Source organism: Hydra vulgaris, chromosome 09 (assembly GCF_038396675.1).
Source record: "Hydra vulgaris chromosome 09, alternate assembly HydraT2T_AEP".
In the NCBI taxonomy this organism is placed as follows: domain Eukaryota; kingdom Metazoa; phylum Cnidaria; class Hydrozoa; order Anthoathecata; family Hydridae; genus Hydra; species Hydra vulgaris.
Window position 1 is genome coordinate 12,514,747 of NC_088928.1, and position 25,705 is coordinate 12,540,451.

The window sequence follows — 25,705 nt, forward strand, 5'->3', positions numbered from 1 at the left end:
AACTACAAACCAATTAAAATAATTTTTATAGCAGCATTTTTTTAGAAGAATTTTCCCTTTATTTTATTTACTAATTAGATATATTTTAATTAATTACTTATATTTTTTTACTGTTATTTTTACGTGGTTTCCACTTACTTTGGCTGTGAGTGTAAAAACACGCGCAAACTGGCAATCGGGGGATTTTCGAACGAAAATTAACGCCGTGATTACTGGCTAGCAAATCAGCTGTAGAACGAGAAGATCGAAATCCATATTGGTGATCAGTAAGTTATTAGATTCAAGATTGTTAATTAAAGATTTAAAAACCTTGCTTATGATAGGAAGAAAACTAATGGGACGGAAGTTAGACGTGTCAGATCGATCTCCAGAATTAATAAAAATAGGGATTACAGATGCCGCTTTACAGCAGGCTGGAAAACAAGACTCTGATAAGCACTTGTTACATAGCTTTGAAAGTATACACGACAGCTTCGGAGAACATTTCTGCATGACTATAACCGGTATGTTGTCCGGACCACAGCTGTAGAAGAGTCTGAGCAGGAAACCACTTTAGATAAAGAAGCTGGAGTGATATGAAAGTCAAGCAATGGATCAACTTGTTTGTCGGCTATATTAGGTAGAACGCAACTAGTGGAATCGAGAGATAATATTAATGAAAAGTTCTTAGCAAACAATTCAGCTTTGTCTTTAGGTGAGGTGACAAATTCTGAACCAAACAAGAGAGATGGAATAACAGATTTGCTCTTATTATTGATACTGTTAAAGATTCTCTAGAAGTCACGAGAGCCTAATTTTTGTGATGAAATACGAGATTTCATGACCTAAGAATAACGAGCTTTGGCGTTAGACAAAACCTTTTTACAATGGTTTCTAGCCATAGTAAGCAGACGTCTGTTTTCTTGAGAATTGTTTTGCTGATAGATATGGTAGTAATGATTTTGATTGGAAATTGCAGCAACACAATGTGAGGAAAACCATGGAGAAGAGTGAGGCTTGACTTGGAATCATCAAGTGGGAATAAAAGATTCCATGCCAGCCTGAATCCAAGAAGTTATGTAAGAAGCACATTTGTCAACAGGAAGATGAAAGATTTCTACCCAAGGGCCATCACGAAGAAAATCACGGAAAGAGTCTAAGTCAGCTTTAAGGTAGTTGTAAGAGGTACGATAAAAGGGATTTTGGGGGATACAAAGGGGGATTTTGATGAAGAAGAATAAGATAATAGTTGTAGAGAGATCAAACCGTGATTATAAGCACCTAAGGGTAAATGTGGAGAAACTGAGCACTGACTAGGATTAGAAACAAAACATAAGTCGAGTAGAGAAGGTAAATTATTCGGGTTGACTGGAAAAATAGTTGGAAAGTTGACTGTTTGAGTTAGAGATTGAGAAAGACAAAAGTTGTGGACTTTAACGCCTGCAGAGTCACTGACACTGGAGCCAAGCCATTCAGTGTGATGAGCATTAAAGTCACCAACAACAAAGAAATTGGCGGATGGATAAAGAGAGAGGGCTTGGTTAATTTTGATCAGAATTTAAAATTTAATCATTTAAAATAGTTTTAATAAAGAAATGTTTTAGGTCAGCAGTACAGTTGCATTGGAATAATAAAATAAAAAAACTCATTAAACAAAACGTATTATTTATAAAACGCAATTTAATAAAAAAATATATATAAATTGTTTAGATATAAGAGAAATTATATTTAACTCCATCAAATAGACAAAAAGAGTGTTTCTTATAAAAAAATACTATATACAAAATTACAAAAACCTGTACAAAAAGACAATTTCGTTTTTCTAAAACAGTTGTTAATAAGTTATTAAATTTGAATGAAGAGAGCTATTCAACCAGCAAATAGCTTTTATTACGTATTTTAAATTTCCGACTTTTTTTAATTCAAATCTACAAAAGTGAGCTAGTTGTGTTAATTAAGTCAAAAAAAACAAAACAAAAAAAAAAACAAGTAAAAAAAAAAAATTAAAAAGATTTACAATATATGAAAGATGTCAATTTGCAAATATATAAGAAATTCTGAACACAACCTTCAAACGCATATCGGATAAAATACAAGATAAACATTGATACAAACCCAGGAATTAAAGTTCATGCTGGACATCAGCGTCCCTTCAACGACAATTTGCTTGTGATATGGCTGATTTGTCTCTTAACCATAAACTCCATCAAATAGACAAAAAACATAGAACAGTTGTCTGGAAGAATTACTAGTTGTTTTCCCCATCGAGTTTAAAAGGTAAGAAGAGAGCCAATGTCCAGCATTTATTCTAAGTGTTGTATAATGAATAATTCTGCTTGAACAATTTGGTATATATATCTTTATTGACGTAATTTTTCAAAATTTTGAATTTAGTAATAGAAAAATAAATATAAAAAGAAAATATATAAATATTGTATCAAATCTTTCTGTCTCAAAACTAAAAAAAAAAATCTCAAATTTCAATTATATTAATTCCCAGTCGTTATGATCAGAAAAAATGTCATTGTAAGAAGGAGCCCGGCAGCTTAAGCTACTACCATAAAATAACATAGTCTGTCTTTGATAAAGATGGCCTTGGCGATCAATTCCCCAAAGTTCATCGTTAGCGCTTACACTAATTTGTTCAAAATTACCTGGAACTTTTTTCCAGTAGTCACCCATAACGTTACTGTGAGATACACCAAATCTACACAAGACGTCGCCATTTGGGCAGAGTCCCCAAACATGGTTTTTGCTTATCGCTAAATCTTTACAACTAGATTCAGAGACTAATTCCCATGACGTTCCAATCCAAAAATTCTCAGAGATATCTTTTCTTGTATAGACGTTATTCATATCATCACATGCCCAAACTATTCGATCATCGGGTCCCACAACAATATTTACAAATTTACTGCCATCAAGAGGACAGCCTTCAACTGATATCCAAACAGGAGAGAATCCATTAATGCTTCTATCTTCAGAGCGACTGATTTGAAACCAAACATTGCCTTCAAAATCAACTGACCACACAACAAAATTACCGCAACAAATGCTGTTTAAACGTTTATTTTCAAGACCTATCATATTAACTTTAAGCCATTTAAGACCTTGAGCGCAAACATCAGATATTCCTATTCTTACATATACATCAGGACCAGCTGTTAAAGCCCATAAAGAACGCGGTCCTGCTGAACAGTATTTCAATACTACTTTTGCTGGAGGATGAACATTATAACTTTGACCGTTTGGTTTATAACAAAATAACAACCCATTAGGTTGCATGGCCCAGATAAAACCTCTGTTCATATCAGCACCACCGGCAGTTACACAAGTCCAACAAGAGGATTCTGACATATGTGATGGTATAGCTGGCTCCCACCTTGTACCTAACAAATGACCATGCGCAATATGTAAAGTCCCCTGCTTACCTAGAATTATAACACCGGCTATGTCATTTGCAATAATCATTTTAGGCTCGTTTCCTTTCCTAAAATATGAAAGTGTAGAAGAAAATAGTGATATTTCCGCTGATTGATGATCTCCCAATGAGAGCTGGTACCAAGTGCCACCTAAAGGATTTTCTTTAGTAATATCTTCGTTAAACCACACACCATGGTCACAGTCAATAATCCAACAAACATTTTTTGCTCCAAGCATTACATGAGTAGCACTGATTCCTGGAAGTTCACACCAATCAGAGTGCTGATTATCATCTTGGAGACATGCATTTTCAAGTTCTCCTAAATAAAATTTAATTAAATCTATATTTTAAATCTTAATTTACATCATGTAATGCATGAATAACTACAATATACTACTACTACTACTAACTTCATACTTGGTATAATTAAAGCCTTAATATTATTTTGATACATCATATAAAGCATGACTGCAATTTACCTTTAAATATTTGGACATGATTGTATATATCCAGTGCCCAAACTAGGCCATTCAAACTAGTTATTTGCACTAAGTCACTTGCCACTTTTACAGTTATCCAACCGCTACCTGAAGGTTTCCAAGAAGTGACTCCAGTTCTTACAAAAACATCACCATTTGTCTTGATTGCCCAGACACAATCTTCGTCAACAGCAATGCAGTGAATATTTTTTTCAAACGGTTCCCAACTATTACCTATTATAAGTGCAAATGCAGAAAAAAAAGAAAGAAAATTTCAAAATTAAATATCAAATGAATATATTAAAGAATTTAAAAGAATAAAAAAATAAACCTTGAGGATTATTTTCTCGAACAGATGTTCTATAATATGCAACTCTTTGCCTGTCAACGCACCATACAACAGAACCATGCTGATTGCATGCAATCTGAACTGCTCGCCCATCTAGCTTTTTCCAGGTGTATTCATGCATTCCAGAACGTACTTTAGAAGGAGTATAAAACACATGATCATGTTGATCAACAGACCATAAAAGAGTTGCAGAACAAGCTACACCTTGCAGCTGACCACAAGCTGGCCCTTCCACTTCAGCCCAGCTATCTGCAAGATAACGCAGCCGTTCATTAACAACTTCAGAAAGAGCTTTAGGAGAATGAAGAGGACGACCTTCCATATCTGAGCCACATGGAGAGTTAGGAAAACTTGATTTATTTTTAATACGCCGTTTTTTCTTAATTGGTATTCCTCCTTAAGTAAAAATTTATTATATTAAATTGTTTATTGTTAAATCTAATTTCCTTACCTAAAAAGGTCATAGCAGGTTTTAATATATTTTAGTGAAATCAGGTATAAATCACACAAAAAAAAAAAAAAATCCAAGCAAACAAAATTTAAAACTATAAGCTGATTATTTCCAGAACATCATACAAGAAACATCAGTTTAGTATTCTTTAGGTAAATCCATAATTTATTGAAAATGATATAAACAATACTTATTTCTAATAAATTACGAATTTAATGAAAATTAAATTCGTAATTTATTGAAAATGACAAAAACTTAAATGAACTTTAACAAGAGGATGTAATTCATTCTGGTCCCAACGCTAAACTGATTTTTTATTGGGTAAGATCTTTTTAACCATAGTGAAGACTTAATTCCCTGGCGAGATTCAATACCTCAATATTGAGAATGTTTATTTAATACATCAGTATTAAATAAGCGCTTTCAATGGAGTCCCAAAAAGGACTCCAGATTTGTCACAAAACAACCATTTCTTCCTAGTTTTTGGTATCCAGGAGCTACAAAAATGTAAAGAGGATTATCAACTACTTTCCGAATAAACTAAGACATTTAGATTAGAGGAATAAATAAATTCAATTTGTTTTAAAACACAATCCAAAAGCCCAGAATCCTTATGTATAATGGCAACAAGGACTCTAGAACTACGGGACTCCAGGCTAAAAAAAAATTTCATAAAAAAAAGTCATAAAATCTCACGAATTTTTTTCTTATTGCGGATCATAAGTTACTCAACACTTTTAGAGCTCCTGGAAAGCAGCAAATAAGAAAAATAGAAACCCAAAGCCAGAGTCCATTGGGGACTCCACAACACTGATTTTCACTCATTTTTTTAGCACCAAAAATCTTCATCATTTTTTCTTAATCCTTTGGAAATATTGCTACTTTTTTTTTTGGTGCTAAACTTTTAGTTCTTTTATTATGATTTATTACAATTTTTGCATTTAAGTTGGCCAATTTTCTCTTTAATTTTGGCATGTTTTAATTTTAAATCGGACAATTTTAATTTTAATTTGGCATGAATTTGTTTTGCTAGGTGTAAACTTTGTGTGAAATAACAAATTAAAGTGAAAAGTGCCAAATTAAAATAAAATATGACAAATTAAAAAAAAAAAAAAAAAAACAAATCAAATGAAAATTACCAAATTAAAATGAAAAAATGACAAATTTAAGTAAAAACTGGCCAACTTAAACACAAAAGAGGTAGTTGCTATGTTAAATAGTTGCTATAGTTACTATGAATAGTTAAACCTAAAGTTCTTTTACTATAAATTAGCATAAAGTTAAAAGAACTTTAAACAAAATAAAATTGTTATAAGGTCTAGATGGTTTGGAAAAAATGTTTAGGATTTTTAGTGTCTAATAAACAGGCGGGTAAGTTTATGCAAAATTTCAGAGTACCTTTAAAAAAACCTATGATATGAAACCCCTTATTGAATTGTGAGAGGAGCTCATAAAACTTGAATAGTAATTCTCCTAGTCATTGCTTCACAATAAAAACATCCAGTCTTCACCTACAAATCAGATTAACACCAGGAAGAGCATCAGTTGGTAAAGAATTAATTTTACTTTTATCAAAGATCCATAGCCAAAAAAAATTAAATAACAATAAATAAATAGTCAGAAACTATACCTGCTTTTAATTCTTCAGAAGATAAGTCTAAATTGGATAAGTCTAGGTTATCTTCAATATCTGTAACTGATTCTATAGATTCTATTAGATCTGCATTTACATCAATTTTATCGTATTCTCCAATTGCATCAAATAACTGTTCTTCTTCCTCTAATCTATCATCAAACCCAGGTAAAGATGTTTCTGAGAAACTGGTACTGCGTTGATAGTAATTAGATTGCATTTGAGGCGCAGGAAATGGACTTACAGGGTACAACTTACAATTATCTCGAGAGTTCTCTCTAGTCATAAATTGTTCTTCATAGTTTACTATTTGCAAGTTAGATTGCAAATCAATGTCTTCATTAAATAAAGATAATTGAGGATTAAAAGAAAGTTCAACTGCCTCTCCTCTAACTTCCCTACAGCGTTCACTATGACCAATGCTGTGTGTACTAACATTGCTGCCTTGTCGACGATGAGCAATATTATTAAGTCTTGTATTATAATCTGAGACATTAAACTTATCTTTAAAAAAATCAAATTGCCGACTGTCTTTTAATAACAAATCTGATTCTGATTTTAAATTGTTTTTGTTAGTGTCATCAACATTTTTATCATCTAGAGGTTCAATGGTTTTTAAAGATTTCTCAGTAATTATTTTTTCATCACTACATTCTGTTTTTAAAGAAGCTTTAGAAATCATTTTTTTATCATTACATTCAATAGTTAAAGATTTCTCCGTTATTAGTTTTTTATCAATGAATTCAGTTTTTAAAGAGTTTTGAGTGGTAACTTCATTATTGTAACATTCTACATTTAAAGACTTTTCACCGATCAATTTTTCATAACTACACTTGGCTTTTAAAGAGTTTTCGTTGTTTATTTTATTATGCAAAGATGTATCAATATTAATGTCATTAGAATTTTCAAAAAGATTTGTTTCACATGCAGAATCTTTTTTTGATGACACTTCTGAAGAATTTTTACAAAACACATCTGTTTCAATATAGTCATCTGCATTCACTTTATAATTAACTTCATTGGGCTGCAATTGCTTTTCTAATGTGTACAAAATAACATTGTTCAACAAACTATCTGGAGAAGGTTGTGATTCAATAGTATAGCTAAAATCATTCAAAGATCTTTTTACATTTACCAGATTATCTAAATCCTTTTGAGAGTCAATAAAGTAAAATTCTGGGCTGCTAGAGTTATCTATAATGTCATGACGGAATTTTTCTGTGGGAGTGTGAGAGGAACTTAATATATATTTGATATCTCCCTCATTTTGTGTAACTTCTGTTTTATACGAACGTTCCTGGGTTATAACAATGTTTTCAATACTTAATTCATTTTCATGATTTGAAGCATCCTTAATGTTATTCGAAATCATACAAACATTTTGATCATTAATAAAAGAACTATTATCTGCCTCAAAAGAACTTGTTCTTTGAAATGAATTTTCAACAGGAAGACTGCCATTAGAAATCTTTAATTCATCATTAGGCTGAGAGGGATTTTTTAATAGCTCTTTGCTACACTGAGAGACATTTTTTATTAAAGTTTTACCTAAACAAAACGAAAAAATTTTTAAGATTAAAGTAATTAAGGTGCAAAAAATAAAAATTAATTAAAAACAAAATAATAACAAAAGAATAAAATAAAAAAGCTTTAACTTTACGTACATTTTTTTGACTTCTTAGTTTGTTTTGGTGTAGTTCCTTTTGAAGTCCCTTCATAAACAATATCTGATGGAAACTCTTTTTGTGAAAGATGTTCAAACAATTTTTTTTTATCATTTTGATTCTTTTCATCTTCACAGCTTGATTCAAGTGGTTCAAATGGTCTTTCAATTTCTGTACTATTAGAGTCACTTTCATTAGACTTTTCTGAGGAGCTTTTTTCTTCTCTCATACTTCGTAAAACTGTGTTGGTTCTGATTGATAAGTTTTTTATATTAGACAGAAGTTTGTCAGAATCACTTGCAGGGTCATCCTCAGATTCTTCTCGTGATGTTATTTGCTCTTTCAACTCTTTAACTTTATATTTTACATCATTGATTGCAACTTTTACTATAGTTTCTACTTTCACTGCAACTTCATCTAAAATTTTTTCCAGTTTATCTTGGTCTTCAAAGTGATTAATAGAGCTTGAACGATCAACTTTCTTAAAAGGATCATTAAAATCTAAAACATCTGTGATCATTAAAGGAACTGAAGCAACTGTTTCAAAAATAATTTGACGAAGAAAATTCGTTTCCCCCTTGGATAAAACATACAACTCATTTCCTGTTAAAGCAACATCTACAATAGACCCAAGATTACTGTGGCAACCAATAACACATCCTGTTGTTGGATCAATGACCCATAAACAAGAACTTTGCCAGGAGACTAAGAACCTTTCACTAAAAACAAGCATTTTACCGAACTGCTTCTGTTCATTTTGTATTAAGGAATCAGGATGGGATGGAAGATCAATAGTTGAAATGTGGGGTTCCCCTTTATAAATCGAGTCCTTAAATATCATAGTCGAACACACTTTGCCATCCACTGAAGCACACCATAACCGCAAACCAGGTCGAGCAGCATAAATACACAAATCATCTGGAGGAACAGTACTGTATGGTGGGAAAAAACATGCTCCAAAGTTACCAATTCTATAACAAACAAAAAATTCTAGAAAATATCATAAATTAACATAAATTAACAAGGAATAAGTGTTATGTAAATATAAGTATTACTAAATAAAATAAAAATAAAAATTTAAACATAAATAAAAAAAATATTTTCAAGATTTTAAATACAGTGTGCAGTGATCTGTCAAGTATGTAACTGTTTAAAAGTATAAATGATTTTAATTGTACAAAGATTATATTTTATGGATTCTGATGACAAAAAACATCTGTGGCTAGAAAGTTTATGGTTAAAAAAATTAACTAGAAAATTAATTAGAGAAAAACTTTAGTGATTTAATTAAGCTGCCACGAGAGAAAAACATTAAATCATAAGATGTTATTAATGATTTTTCAGTAAGACTAAAATGCAAAGACAACTTTACAGACGCAAAGAGTGACTTTACATCACGCTACTTATGTACGTAAAGTTAAAAACTTTTTGCTTGGTAATATTTAAATAACTCTATAAATATTTCTAAACGGATTTTAAAGAAGTAATTTACGTTTATTTAAATGGTATTTTAACGAAGTAGTTAATGTTTTAAAAACTACACACAATTTAAACTACATGCATAAAAATGGTCACTATTTACAAATATAATAAATTCAGATAAAGTAAAAATATTTAATTGCATAAGAAAAATTTGTCTATTATTTTAATACAACATAAATAAATAAAATGTAAAAAAAATCTAAAACAAAAATTAAGTTGTTTGGTTTTGATATTAAGGGATTAAATTTATAACTTGACAGACATTTATTAAAGGCATGTATGCTTAAAATAAGCTAGCTATAAACAAAATATATTTCTTATATTTAACCATGTAATGTTAAGGTTTACCTGATTGATTTTAAATTTTAGCACAACCATTATTTTTTATCGTTTAAATAAGCAAATTTTACATTTACGGAATTATCTATTTTTTAAACCTATAAGGCTTTTACTCCACCTTTTGATTTTATTTTACTAGAAATAAAACTGCACATTAAAGTTGTTAAAATAACACAAGTGTTAATAACACATTTTAATATGTATATATATATATATATATATATATATATATATATATATATATATATATATATATATATATATATATATTATATACATATATATTAGGGCGGTCCAAAAATATAAAGTTTAAAAATGCAATCCTTCACAAGGCTATCCTTATTCCATATGCTATTACTGATTTAATTCCAAAATTTGAATAAAATTAAGTAATATTTAGAGGTAGCAACTTTATAAGACTTTTTGAATTCAATATCGAAAATGCATGAAATTTCACTTATTGATTTCTGATTATGTAAATTGTTGTTCTTTTATACTTTAATGTTTCTTAAGACTAAACAAACTTTAAAAACAAGCTTTAGCTTGATAATATAATCATGAAACAATATTAAATAATAGTTTCTTAAAAGTCTAGAAGTGTTCTTAGTGAAACATAAGAGCCGCTTTCGTCGAAACAGGAAACTCTTTCCGATGGCTGGACACTAGTTGCAACAGATACTGTTTCTGAGTTTCATCCTTTGTCAAGGAAAAATTAAAAGATTGAATGAGTGCAAACCTTTTTTCTGCACAATCATTTACAACCTTTAGAACTTTTACACTAGCCAGCATTGATTGGAAGGTTGTTTCAGAAGCCCAGTTGGTCGAATGCTTTGACAAGAAGGTTCTTGCTTCTTCCTTTCCATTTGTTGCTAGAAGATTGAAGCTATTCAAAGAACGACTAGTGATGTATGTCTGCTATGGTGCACGATAGTTGAAATCTTTGAAGTCCAGACGTTTACGTGCATTTGCATTTGGTGGCAGAAAAAAGTTGACAACCATAGAAGCTTTAGTATCATCATCAACACGTTTATCAAAGTAAGCGAGAGCAACAAGTGTCTCCGAAAAATACCACAAGTACTGAACAAATGCCTTGATAGCAGACTCTCTGGCTTTGATATTTGGGTACTTGTGTAGTAGAATTAGGACATTCATATCATTGAAAGAAGCTCTTGATGCAAAAGGAGCTTCATGCCAATAGCGGGCATAGACTAGTGATACAAAAAGTGCAATGGACTCGATTCCGGCTATCTCTTTTGCAGTAAGTTTGACCTGATCTTTAACTAAAAAAATCTTGAAGAATAGATGGCTTTAGCCATCCTCCTGGCATGATGCATTGCTCTGGGTGCACAAAAACTAAATTTACCTTTGCCTCCAAGGAAAACATAACATAGCTAATAAAGTATATTAAGTATATTTGAATAAATTTCTTGTGGAGAAAATCAAAGACCATGTCTTACAATTTAATTAGATGCTATTTGATAGTAATATAATGTAAAAAAATAGATTTTATATAGTTATTTTTTCACTTCATTTTGAAAGTCAATGTATTTAAGAAGGTTTCAAGGTTTCAAGTCAATAAAATTTCTTTTAACAGAAACATTTTGTTTGTTTTGCAAATGATAGTTCTTTGGCTAGGTTTAGCACTTTTTCAGAACTTTTTTTTTGGATTTTAATAGTAGTTTATACTTAATTAAATGCTAAAATATTTATGCCATGCATAAGCTAATTCAAACCACGCTTTAAATAGCAAATCAATACTTTTGTCTATAGAATGAAAATGATACATGTAGCAATAAAACAATTATAATAAAAGTTGTTGATATTACATAGCAGAACACTCAAGTAACTTTTATATTGAAAATAGTGATTGAATATCACAGTAATCAGTAATGTTTTGAAGTAGCAAACAACTAACAAAATATACACTAAAACTACCATAAATCCTTAACTAGTAAACCAATCTGACTGAAATTTTATCCAGAGTTTAGTGTGGCCATATGCTACATTTGCACCAATTTTAATCAGATTATATGTAGTGATTCTCATTCTACAGGTGTTTTTATTGTCGCACTATAAAGTCAAAATTTCACTTAATTTAAACATATATATACAAATCTATCTACCTCTATATATATAGAGGTAGATAGATTTGTATGAATGTATATATAAACATATATATATACATTCATACATATAATCATACATACATCAAACATATATATATACATACATACATAATATTCATACATACATTTGTTAGCCTAAGCCACTTTTGCGGTTGCTCCAAAATTTTTAGGGTCATTAAGCAAAAAGTGATAATTTGGTAATTTAATTTGGAAAAAAAAGTTTTTTAAATGACATATGCTCCTGCCATTTTTTTAAATTTCAAAAAGCCCTGTTTTTAGGTGATATTTTTGACGAGGTGGCACGACCCTTAACCTTGAATATTCAAACCCTACATTTTTCATAATATATAAGTAAATTACTTTGTATTACTTGTATTCTACAAGTAATACTAAGTAATTTACAAATTATATTTAAGCTACTATAAAAAAATATTTATGCGACCGTATATAGAATTTGCTGCTCCAGTTTGGACTTCAAATATAGAAAGTGATATTAACAATCTGGATTAAGTGATAAAAACGAGCAACTAATATAGTCCTAAGCCTAAAAAATCATGCATTAAAGATCACTTTATCAAACTTAACTTAATAACTCTGGAGAAGAGAAGACTATGAGGAGACATAATACAGATGTTCAAAATATTAAGAAATATAATAATTTTAATTATTATATTCTTTAATATTTAATATATAAATTAGAATAAATTTAATTATTAAGGAATAGATAAAATTAAGCTCATCATTCCACCATTGTTTAAAAGTCTAAATACGAAAGATCACGGGTTTAAATACAACAATGAAATTATAAATAATGGAGTTAGTCATAACTACTTAAAAAATAAAGCTGCACCATTATGGAATTCTCTGCCAGAAGAAGCTCAAAATCTTTGAACAAATTCAAAAATATTTATATAAGATTACATAAATAAAAAAATTTAATAAAATGAAAAAAAATTGAAAAAAACTTAAATTAAAACAGTAAAAGGCTATTAAAAGTGTGCAACACTTCACACTTACTGATGTTTTTACCAGCTTCAACATTAAACTATACTATGTTAAAAATATAAAATTCATGATATGTTAAATATATTTCTCACGAGGTATTATTTTAATGAAAAAAGATTCCAAATAACTTACTGACAATTATCCTTTTCCTCATAAGCTTATAATAAAATAAAAACAAGACTAAGAAAAGAGAGAAACTTCCAAGTCCAATACCAACATTGAAACAGCTAAAGTCCCCAAGACATCTACACAAAAAATATTAAAGTTCTTCATAGAAAGCACTCTGGAGAAGATGGCAAGAAACCAGTTACCGATGAGAAAGCATATGATCCAGCACTACCTGTTTCTTTGAGACAAAAACCTTATCTAAAGCTTTTTCAGATTTAGTTTCTTGCACTTTTAGGAGAGAAAAGTTTCAAGTTAGTCCAGGTCCTTTGTTAGTAAATAAAGTTGATTCAAAAAGAAAATGTTTCAATATGATAACAAATTGTGTAATTACTTTTAAAAATTTTCTGTATTGAAAATGGTTTAAACTATGACCATGGCAGCCTTCTTTCTGGGATCCTGGTTCCATGGAGAAGCTCTGGTTTTCCAATTATAAAGGATGACATCATCTCTACCAAATATCTCAACAACTTTTAAAATACACTGGTATATGTAAATCAAAACTTAAGGAAGAGCTTGGGCATGAGACATCTAGAGACAAGTTCAAACGATTCCTCAAGGGTAAGGGGTTGTCCATAAAATATGTACGCTTTTATTTAGACACTCCCCCCTCCCTCCTACATTATATGCTTTTTTGAGTACCCTCCAACTCCCTAAAAGTACCTACCCTTTTAACCTACCTACCCAACATTTTATATATTTTTTTAAATTAGTGTCTCCTTAGTTTTATAACTGCCCCCCTGCCCCCATCTCATACACATTATTTGCAGACCGCCTCTCCAAGCGTACGTACTTTATGAGCAATCCCTAAGATAATATAATATTTTTTTATTAGGTAGGTATTTAGTTACTAACATTCATGAAAGTATGCATCTTTGTGTTACATACACTCAATAGTTAGGTTTTAAACATATAGAGCATGATCCTAAAGAATTATTATATTTAAAAACTCAACATACCCCTAAAAACATAATGAGAGTGATCTAAGTGTGAATAATCATGGTGATGATCAAGATTTCGAGCTCTAAAAATCTATAATAATCAGATTTTAACAATTCCTAAGGATATTTCTCTGTAGCAGCTAGAACTGCATTTGGCATGGTTATAAGCTCACATCAATGCAATTAATTGAATTCTACTGTTGTGGAAAATGTGGAAAGTGATAAATTAACTTTTAATTTATCACCACCTGCTTTTCTAACTAATAATTTCTAACCTTAGCAAAGTTAATTTCTAGCAGGATAATATTTAGGATGCAGCTATAATAAAGAGTTAACTTGTCAGTCAAAATTAAAGAAACAGGGAAACCAACAATTGTACATTTTGATGGCAAAATCATTCATGATTTTACAAGGACTGTAGATGAAAAAAGGGACAGGCTCTATGCACTGGTTAATCATGATGGTGAGAATCATCTACTAAAAGTTCCAGGTCTAGATCATGAAACAGTATTTTGCTCTAATGTTAGCTTGTAAGCACCATGTTAGAGAAGTACATATAACACACTACTCTGCAGAAGTTGTTTTTAATAAGAACGTAGGACCTGAAAACCAGCTTTTGAAAGCACTAAATCAGAAGTGGGTGGAGGTTGTACATGAAGTTTTGCAGTCTTGCACAATACTGAAAAGCAAGATTATTTTTTGGAACAGCAATATAAGTGAAAATTCTGAAATAATATAACTTTTTTAAATATATAAGTTTCTGCTGCTTTATGGTAAGTATAAATGTTTCTTACTTGTTTTGTGATATTTTTAAATATTTAACAACATGTTCTTCAAATTTGATATTAATTTAATTACAGTTATATAAAAAATAAATTGTACTAAAAAATGTATTTGAAAATTAGTGGTTTTATTCACAAATGTGTCATTATATTAAAACTAAACCTTGTGCTGAGGCAGGTTTAAAGTCTTGGAAGATTATACTTGGTACCTTGATCCAGCTTTGGTAGTGATGGTTTTAACTTCAGAGGATAGTGATTACTTTCTCATGGCTATCAAAAGAAAGAGTAATGATGAGTTTTGACCTAACAAAGTAAAGACGTTATGTCTTTAGAAAAAGTTCAGTTTAAAGTTATGCCTTCAGAAGAAGTTTATTTTTAACAGAAGGAGAACCCAACTCTCTGATTTTTTAGAACTTACAGAGGATTGTGTTTTTGGCTGAAAATTCCCTAGAATTATTGGAAGAACTTTCCTAGTTATTTGAAGTTTCAAAAGTTCATTCAATCAATGGAAGTTGTGGATGATTGCTTGGAAAGAGCAGTCAAATTCATTCAGCAGAATGTTAGTAAAACAAAATTAATCAAGCAAAAGCAAGTTGCAAGATCACCACCAATTGGAGAACAAATGGAGAAATCCATCTTCCAGAATTCTCAGCTAAGCCCACTTCTGATTTTAGTTTTTCCTTCTAAATCCACTTGAGTTCTACCGTAGATTGTGTAAACTTAATTTTTTTTTCCTTCTATCATACAATGGAAGTTACAAGAACATGTAGTTATTCAATCATTTGTAAAAGATTTTTTCTGTGTTGTCAGTAATTGCTTCAATATCAGTGAATAGCATGTTTGATTTTTCAACAGCCTGATAAATAGATTCACTTTGTTTCGAAGAATATTTGAAATACCCTTTATTTTAAAAAGCGAATACATGTAGTTTTTACTAGATTTTGAGATAAAAATGATTTTAAAACTGCTTTTCCAACAGCATCTATGTTCCTATGAGTAATTGTTTTTTTTTTTTAACAAAAACTCATAACAAAGTAAGTAAATAATCAGTTTGAAATAAAATAAGTCTAAAATAGTTCATGTGCACAGATTAAAAACAGAGTTTTGATTAAAAAAGGAGGTTTAATAATCAATGTAATTTTAAATAATATTTTTGTATATTAACTTTTAAGTTGTTTTTTATATAATATAATTTTTATATAATATAATTTAACTATTATAAAATTATTAATTAAACATAATTTTTATTTTTAGAAGATTATTGCAATTTATTACTCCTTAATGCTTTACAATACACGAAGATATTTTTAATTTTGAAATTTTTTAGAGGATGTTTATTTTTAATTTACAAGGTTATTCAAAATTTAATACATATAAACACATTTTTTATACAAGGTTTTTATTTTTTTTTATTTCTATATACTTTTTATTGCATTAAATGGTTAAAAAAACGGAGCAATACAGATAATATATTAAAGTAATCAATATATGTTTATGTGGATAATAATATGCTTTATAAAATCATAGGTATAACTAATATTGTGTTACCTTACAGAAAAATCACATAACATAAAAATGAAAAACAACATAAAAACACAGATAAAAAAATTACAGCTTGCGTTCTTGTAGCCCCACTTGGACAATCTTCTTTGTGTTAAAAGGCCACACAAGTGTACGTCTAAGTGTTGAAATAAGAAGGGCTGTATGGCAAAATGATAACTGTGTCACTGGAGAATCTTCCTTGCATATAAATACGGTATGAGATATGCTCTATATAAAGAAAAAACAAATTATATTAGGTTCATCTACATCTGCAAGTGATATAAATAAACCCTAAAGTACTTTACTAAAAATAGTATTAAAATTACTTATAACTATAGTTATAATCAATGAACCTTTTTTAATATGCTAATTATACTAAATCAATCTAAATATTTTTAAATTGATTTAAGCAATCTTGGTAAAAGTCATTATTGATATGTAGATATATGTTTTTGCATCATTTATTAACATATAGCAACTCAATCATAAGACGTTGATTTATTCTTTACTAATACTATATAATACAACAATTATGATTTGATTTTCTTGTTTTTATTGTTTTGATATTTAGGTTTTGTGTATTTCTAAGTGCAGCAGTTGTTTGAAAGATAAAACCAAGTGATGGAAAAAACATTTAAAAAATGTGGAGAAATGTAGGAAAGAGTGCGGGAAAGATAGTATCAGCCAACCAAAAAAGTTTGTGCAGTTTTGCAGATCCATAAATAAATACACATAAAAACAGTTTTAATAAAGTTTATTCTGAAAAATAGTCTCCTTCAGCAAGAATAACTTTCTCCCATCATGAAACAAGCTGGTATATTCCATTTTTATAAAAGTCTTGAGTTTGGTAGCTGAAAAATTGAATTAACTTATTTTTGAGATCTTCTCTATTTCGAAACTGTCGATTCCTTATATGATTATCCAGGACCAAAAACAGGTGATAGTCGCTTGGCGCAAGGTCTGGTGAACACGGAGGGTGAGGTAGAATCTCCCATTGTAAACGTGCTAGAGTCTCCCGCGTGATTTTTGCGGTGTGCGGTCTGGTATTGTCCTGGTGGAATACAACATCTTTTCTGTTTGCCAAGGCTGCTTGTTTTTAGTGAAGAGCAACTGAAACTCTGTCCAATAGGACAGAGTATATCTCAGCAACAATGGTTTGTCCACTTGGTAGCAACTCAAAGTGAACGATACCTGCTGTAGTCCACTATACACACAGTAAAACCTTTTGTTGGTGAATGCTTGGTTTAGGAGTCATCGGTACTAGATCGTTACTGGCTAGCCAATAATATGTTCGTTTTTTGTTGCAGTACATAATCCATTTTTCGTCGGACGTCAACATCCGGTCAAAAAATGGCACTAAATTGTGGCGGGAAAGCAATGAAGAACAAATGGGTAAGCGCTGTAGCTTGTTTGTTTCACTCAACTCATAGGGAACCCATTTGCTCAACTTCCAATGTTTTCCGAGTTGGTGCAAATGCAAACGAATAGTTTCATCACTCACATTAAATCTTAAGGCAAGGTTCTGACATGTTCGACTGGAGTCCTGCTCGATTGCCAGCTTGATAATCTCGTTGTTTACAATGGATGGTCTTCCAGATCTTGGTTCATCTTCAAGGTTTTCATTTTTAGAAGAAAATTTTTTAAACCACTTTTGACCCGTCCGTTCTGCTATGGTACCTTCCCCAAAAGCAGCGGATATCTTACAACAAGCTTCTGCAGCCTTGGTTCCAAGTTTGAACTCATAAAGTAAACAGGCGCGAATTATCGCATCTGACACAGCCATACTCCACTTAAGACTTTTAAATTTAAAATGCACTAATAAAACTTAAAACAAGCTTTAATTTATATGCAAAATTATCCCCCCAATACAACCAGTTTTCTTAATACATTTCTTAGAAATAGGCAATTAGAATAAACTGCATGAACTTTTTTGGTTGCCTGATAGTAAAAAGAGAGGGGAAAGAAACTAGGAACCAAGTAAATGAAAGAACATAGAAAAGTGTGGGGGAAAAAAGAAATTGGGTTGAGATTATACATTTTAGATAATTTACAAAATTTAAAAGTTTTAAAAAAGATTTTGTTTCCCACAACTTTTTTCAAAAGTTTTTGAATTTAATAAAATTACATGGTTTCTATAAACAAATTTTGAGATAATAATAATATCACAAACAAAGTCTCGAGATTATTAGATTCTTACTTAGAATACCTATAAGAACATGTGATTTTTATAAGAAATGGAGACAGAGGTTGTTTGCTGTCATTGTTTGATATATAGAACTTGACAAAGATTTAAAAGAAAGACTTTAAAAAACTATAAAATTTTATTCAATTAAAAGCTGGCGTAATCCCTCCTGTAATTGTAATCATGATATTCTAGTTAAAGCTTAAAACAAAGCAGTAATTTGACACTCGACTGTATTGTAAAATCATACAAGTTAGATAAAATGCTAGGAAACTGCCTTTCCTAGCATTTTATCTAACTTGTATGATTTTACAATAAAATTCAATATTGTTTTTGTTCATATGGTAAAAATACAAAAAATCTTTGATTTTTTTTTTTTTTTTTGTTATTCACCTCCTCAAGGCCAAGAAGGCCACTACAGATGAGGAGGCTACTTAATAGTGGTTATAACCCTCTCTCAACTCTATAACTCCGAAACACAAACCTCGACGAACAAGGCCGCTGCGCGGAGAAACAAGTTGAGCGCGGTACTACCAGGGACGTGGTGGGGATCGAACTCGGAACCTCTCGCTTATGAAGCGAGCGCTTTACCACAACACCACTACCGCATATATTTAGACATGATTTAGACATGATTTATCACACTACCGCATGATTTAGACAACAGTTGATTTGGTACCTTATCACAAGGCCAATAACAAAAACAAAAAAAAGATTTGATTTTATATTATTTTTGTCAGCATTTTTAACAGATCAAATAAAACCATTGTATAATATAGAGCATGTTGCTACAAGTCTTTTCTTTACTAGTTTTATTTCTTCTTATAAGATTGCTCTGATATGTTATATTTTTAGTATAACAATAACAATAGAATAAATAACAAACACTTTGGTACTATTTCTAAAATTAAAATTAATAACTTTGAAAATAATAAGATAAGATAAAAACCTCATCCATATTTATAACAGTAATTGCAACATTTCCATCACTATCTGATGTAAATAACTTTGTACCATCAATTGTCCATTGTAAGCTAGTCACTGGGGTAGTATGATGAGACTCAACTGTACACTTAAGTGAAGTCTAAAAATGAAATAAAGATTTTATTCTTTTTAAATAATTTTTATAATTTAACAGTCAATTTTATGCATTAAAAAAATTTTTTTTTTATAATTTTTAATTTTAATCACTCAGTTTTAATTGTTTTCAATTAAAGTGACAGGGTTTTAAAAAAAAAATTAATCAACAGCATCAGTGTTTTTTTTTTTTAATTTTGTTGACAGTGGCAATGCTTGTGGCACTGACACACATGTGGTACTGACACACAATTGAGCTTGTAGTTTGTGATTTCCTCCTTTAACAACCAGTATATTTTGTGCATTTAACAACCAGTAAATTGTGTGCATATACATAGTATGAATAGAAAATTTAATGAAAACTTTAAATGCTCCAGTTTGATTTCCTTCTAGTGCTTAATAGAGGACAAATAATCAATCACCACGTGCAGCTGAGATTAAATACAGTGCTTCCACACCTTTTGTTTCTTGGTTACAGCACACCAAACATTATACTCCTCTGGAGACATTGCAAATATGTTTTATTTGCAATGTCTCCAGAGGAGTATATTATTTTATCCAACTGTCAATACATTTACTGGGAGCAAAAGAGGTAGGACTAATCTTACCTCTGTTGCTTCCAATAAATGTATTGACAGTTAGAATTTTTTTTTTTTGCGCTTGTAAGCCCATATGATCCTGATGTAAAAAAAAAAGCATAGACCTAATAAACTGCTAAGTCCCAATCTTATAAAAAAAGTTCCCTATCAGTTATTTATTCTAATAGTCAAACAAATTTATACTTTAAAAGTGTTAGATACAAATCAAGCATTTGAAAAAAATTTAAACTTCAAAAAAAATAAAAAAAATTAAAAATTTATCAATTTAAATGATATTTTAAAGATATATTTTTTAATATTTTAAAGTTTACTTCATATAGTTTTAAACTTTTCCATAACTTTATCAACCAGACTTCCAGAAAATTGATTTTACTTTTTATATACCTAATTCCAAAAATCTTCCAAGTGATTCAAATATGCAATAGTAGTGTATTTGAAAAGCACTTTACTTCATAAGTAGTGAGTGGTACAGAGATCAAACCCCACCACATAATTTAAAGAATTCCACTCAACTTGTTTTTCAATATATATTATAAGTTATAGGGTTATTTATACATTATATTATTAAATATTATGTTAATTGTAATTTTAAGTTATAGGATTATTTATATATTATATAGTTAAATGGTTTAAAAAAAGAAATAAAGAAGAATTTTATACATAAATTTTAATTAAATATCAAATGGTATCTTTCCAATAAACTTTATTGACCAAGTTATGATTGGAAATATAAGAATTTTAAACCATTTATAAAGCTCTGTAAAACAATAATCCACCCAATGAAACATTAAAAAAAGCGTTTTTAAAAATATGATAATACCTTTACTTGTCCATTTATATCATCTTCAAATTTAAAGATAGTAACTGAACCATTAAATTGCCCAGTGGCAATGAAACTTTTTTCTTCAAGCAATTTTATACTTACGATTGGAATCTGTTTACTCTAAATAAAATTAAAAAAATTTAATATCAACCAAAAGTAGACAAAATGTAAAAATTATAAAAAATTTATATATTATTACAATTTAATACTTTATTATATCTCAGGCGGTATAGTAAAGTACAGGAACAGAAGCCAGAGACTTTTCATAAAGCTCAAGTTAAAAGCATAAAAACCCTGGATCTGCGGTTGGAGCTAAATACAAAATCTATTTAGGAAAACAGCTATGTATTTGTTCAATCAATGTTGATATGTATGTTGTTGTTTACTTTTCAATTTGTTTTTTCAATTTTTAAATAGTCTCTATAAATATACTAGTATTAAAGGGGGCCAGACAATTTTGATTTAACTTTGCCTGACTTTTTCATGATTAAAATGAAATTTCAATGACTTACCAATGTAAAATTAACAAATGTAGCAATGAAAAGGCAACAAATAAAACTCACACAACTTTATCCAAATATTAGAATTTGTCTTTAAAACGGTTTACTTTAAATAAATAAACATTTTTAAACAAAAAAATAAAATAAAATATGAAGTAAAAAAACAAATTTAATTTTATTCACCATTAGACAAAAAAAAAAATATACATATATACATTTATATATATATATATATATATATATATATATATATATATATATATATATATATATATATATATATATATATATATATATATAAATTATATATATACAAATTCCCAGGCATTTCCCTGACTTTTTAAGATACCACCCTGTATTACTGTTAATATGCTAGTTTATGTTAGATAAAGTACATAGTGTTTTTTTACTAATTCAATGCTCTTTATAAACATTAAGAACTCTTTGTAAATACACTAGCCTAATTTAATTAGTATTGAACAAACATCCACTAAGAGTTTAAGTTTGAATAGGCACATGAACCATATTTATAACAGCAAAAAAACTTTTTTTTTTAATTACTTCTCTTCTTTCTTTCTTTGTATAAAGAATATGATTTTTGCATCTATATATCTACTGTAAACATGTCTACTTTATACACTTTACTTTGTGTGCAAACATAAATCTTTCGAAGAACAAAAAAATTAAAAATAAAAAAAAATCTAAAACGTGGTTGCCATAATAGATCTGCTTTATATATATAAATACTACCAAAACTAGCCCATCAGTTAATATGTAGTGAATTTCCTGCCTATCTCTATTACATATTTATGTAGACTAAGTCACCAGTAGTTGATTTTGAGCAGAGATCATCTTACTAAGATAGAGTCAATAAGAAAAAAATAGTTTTTTCTTTTCCAATTTTCTCTAAAAAAAATAAGGCGCACATTTAAAGCAAACAAAAGTTATTAGGCCAGGTCGACATAATAAATCTGCAGTCTAAAAATAATGATAAATCAATGATAAGTTAAATAAGGATCAACTATGGTAAGTCCATACCAAAGAATATAAATTTTTGATACAAACTTTTTAAATATATTTGTGAAATTTTTAATCCAAATTATTTCTTATTTTCTTTAAAAATAATAACTAAAAAAACTTTTTTATTAAATTGAAAAAAAAACTTAATTTACCTCACAAAATAACCTGCTGAGCTTTTTTTCTTCTCTTGTGTACAAAAATACAATTCCCATGTTGCAACCAATAACAATGCTTTTATTGGAAACATCCAAACATGTATATTGAACTTTTAGTGCATCATTTGAACGATTAATAATATTTTTCAAGCTTTTGTTCTTTGACCATTTGTCTTTTAGTCCTGTAAACCCTAACTGAGCTTTATGAGGCAAAAGGTCAAGCAGTTCTTTTAAGGGTACTTTTTCTCTAAGAACAACATCTTGCCCTAAAACCAACTCTTTGTTTTCAACCATGTTACAAAATCAGCACTAAAAAAAGATTTCACAGGAATAAATAGGTAAAAAAAAGATTTGTTGTAAGATAAGTTTTTTTTTAAGACAACAATATTTTCAGGTGTGACTTTTACAAAACAATAATAACTTCATACAGAAATTTAGCAATCATAAAAAAGCTCTTAATAATAAAGGGATAAAAAATGTTTTGCATGGCATTTTCATTAACCTTCAAGAAGCTAAATATATAGACAATACATTAGAAAACAGAGTCAATAATACAGTTTTTAACACTATTAAATTTGACACTATTAAATTTAACACTATTATTTTAACACTATTAAATTTGAAAAAATGGTATTTTAATAAATTATTAAATTTAAAGAGTACCCTATTTCGGGTTTTAATAATTTCTTACTGAAAGCAAAAATTCCTATCCATTTTTTGAAAAAATTTGGACTAAGTATTAACAACTAAAATCAAATAGGAATCCCACAGGGATTCGTACCCTTTTATTTCTTATTTACATAATTCAAATAGAGCTATTAAATTCTGTATAATTTAACATTTAATTGATAATTTCACTTGTCACTTAGTTAAATAGTATATATTTTTTACAAAATATTTATAAATTATTTTAGCATAAAAATAGAAAACAGCTCGGAGCAATCACATTAACATTGCATTATATAAATTAAATAAAACAAACGCTATCATCAATGTTAAGACAGTTTGTTGAGAAATTAGTTGTAATATTAATTTACCAAACTTTACTTCTATCTCATCACACATATAATCAATTATGCAGCATAACACATACATTTATCTTGGAGCACAAACCTATCAAGTACAAAAGTACTTTCAGTTCTTCAAAAAAAGAATTATTTAAAAAAATCAGATTTCTCTTATTTTTATCATTTTCTTATAATTAATTCTCTTGTTAACAAATTTTTTTTTAAACTTTTTTATAATTTTAAATTTTTGGATTACTTTTCATTCATAGATTTCATTCATTCATAGATCTCTTGTAAAACTTATAAAAGTAACTGAATCCATGCTATAATAATAACTGTTATAAAAACAAAATTAAAAAATTACTAGGAAAATTTAGTTAATATTCAAAAGCTATGATATTTTGGGATTTTACTGAATAATAAAAAAGTTTGTAGTTCTGTAAACAAAAATGATAAGTTTATTTTTTTAAAGAATGGCCTAACACCCATATTTTTATTTTATCCAAAATTTCTCACATTCAACATAACCTAAAATTTGTTAATAATATCCAATTAAAAAAATATTTTTTATTTTGTTTAAGTTTTCATTTGGTTTTTTTGTTGTTTTCTTTTCCCAATATTTTTATTATTTCTTATCGTCTCACTGGGCACTCTCTCCTCATTTAAACAAAAATGATTACTCTACTAATTTCAGCCATCTTGTGTATAACTATCAAGGTATCTAGATACTAAATTTAAAAAAAAAGTAAAGGTAAGCCTTTAAAATTCATATTAAACATATGTTGGCTTATTGAATTTTAAAACTTTTTGCATTATAAAATACAAAAAAGCCATGCTAACAAAGTAAAGTTTTCATTTATTATTGTCTAATTTTTGCATTATTAGTTTATAAACATGTTTCATCAATTTTTAAAAACAGTTATGATGGTTTTTTTAAACCAACAACAACAAAATATTTTATAATTTTGTGTAATCTTATATATTTTTAGTAATAATAACAATTATTAAAACAATACCTACTTACATATTTTTATTGATTTTAAAACTTTATATAAAATTGCAAACAAAACTGAAAAATTATTTTTTAACTTATTTTTTAAATCAAAATCAATCAGAGGTATCTCTAACACACGTGTTGAGTTCTACTTCATTTTTTTGAAAAACTCACCTTATATAAACCCACCAAAATAGGATACACTCAGGATACAATTCTTTCTCATTTACATCACATGTCAGTAACGTAATGAACAATCTATTAATTTTAAATTCAAACTCTAAACTTTCCTAAAAGAATACATGAATTTAAGGATAACTCAGTATTAAAACTTAGACATTAAATTTTAGTTTAGCATGTATGTATGTATGTATGTATGTATGTATGTATGTATGTATGTATGTATGTATGTATGTATGTATGTATGTATGTATGTATGTATGATTGTATGTATGTATATATGCATGCATGCCTTGATTGATGTATGTATGTATGCATGTACGTACATATGTATGCATGTATGTATGTATGTATGTATGTATGTATGTATGTATGTATGTATGTATGTATGTATGTATGTATGTATGTATGTATGTATGTATGTATGTATGTATGTGTGCGTATATTTATTTCACATTTTCTTAATGATCTGTATTTAAACTTTTTGTTTTGTTAAACACAATTTAAAATAATACTTTAAATAATCTTTTAATCAATTTATCACTGTTTTAAAAACAAAAATAAATAAAACACAAGAAGTATTAGTTTTATATTTTTGTGTCTGGATGCACAATTGAAAAATCACCATATATAAACAAATAGATTTAGAGTAGAAAATAATCCTAAGTGCAAAACAACTGAGTGAACTGAATAAAAAAAAGTATGAATTAAGATATTAACTGAGTACAATAATTTACAATTACTTATTTATGTCTCTAATGTAAACTTTTAAAATTAAACACACTCAACTATTTTAAATGTTAAATT

General features: G+C 28.8%; 1 protein-coding gene across 1 annotated transcript; it reads right to left on the reverse strand.

Moving 5' to 3' along the window:
- Positions 1-1,627: 1,627 nt before the first annotated feature.
- On the reverse strand, positions 1,628-25,011 carry LOC100211429 (tectonin beta-propeller repeat-containing protein 2). Its single transcript, XM_065804760.1, has 10 exons — positions 24,893-25,011; positions 22,715-23,026; positions 21,040-21,162; positions 19,493-19,627; positions 16,432-16,589; positions 7,980-8,950; positions 6,313-7,863; positions 4,214-4,627; positions 3,883-4,116; positions 1,628-3,722 (listed from the first exon to the last, which is right to left on the reverse strand). Exons 2-10 carry the CDS (start codon positions 23,009-23,011, stop codon positions 2,464-2,466), a joined length of 5,142 nt encoding a protein of 1,713 aa, XP_065660832.1. The 5' UTR covers positions 23,012-23,026; positions 24,893-25,011; the 3' UTR covers positions 1,628-2,463.
- Between the last annotated feature and the right edge of the window lie 694 nt (positions 25,012-25,705).

Bases quoted from the DNA above. Each gene is read 5' to 3' on its own strand.
- LOC100211429 (XM_065804760.1), bottom strand. From the start codon at position 23,011: ATGGTTGAAAACAAAGAGTTGGTTTTAGGGCAAGATGTTGTTCTTAGA. The intron at 7,864-7,979 runs GTACGTAAAGTT...CGTTTTGTTTAG, and splicing joins AACTAAGAAGTCAAAAAAAT to GTAAAACTTTAATAAAAAAT. The intron at 3,723-3,882 runs GTAAATTGCAGT...AATTTTATTTAG, and splicing joins TCATGTCCAAATATTTAAAG to GAGAACTTGAAAATGCATGT.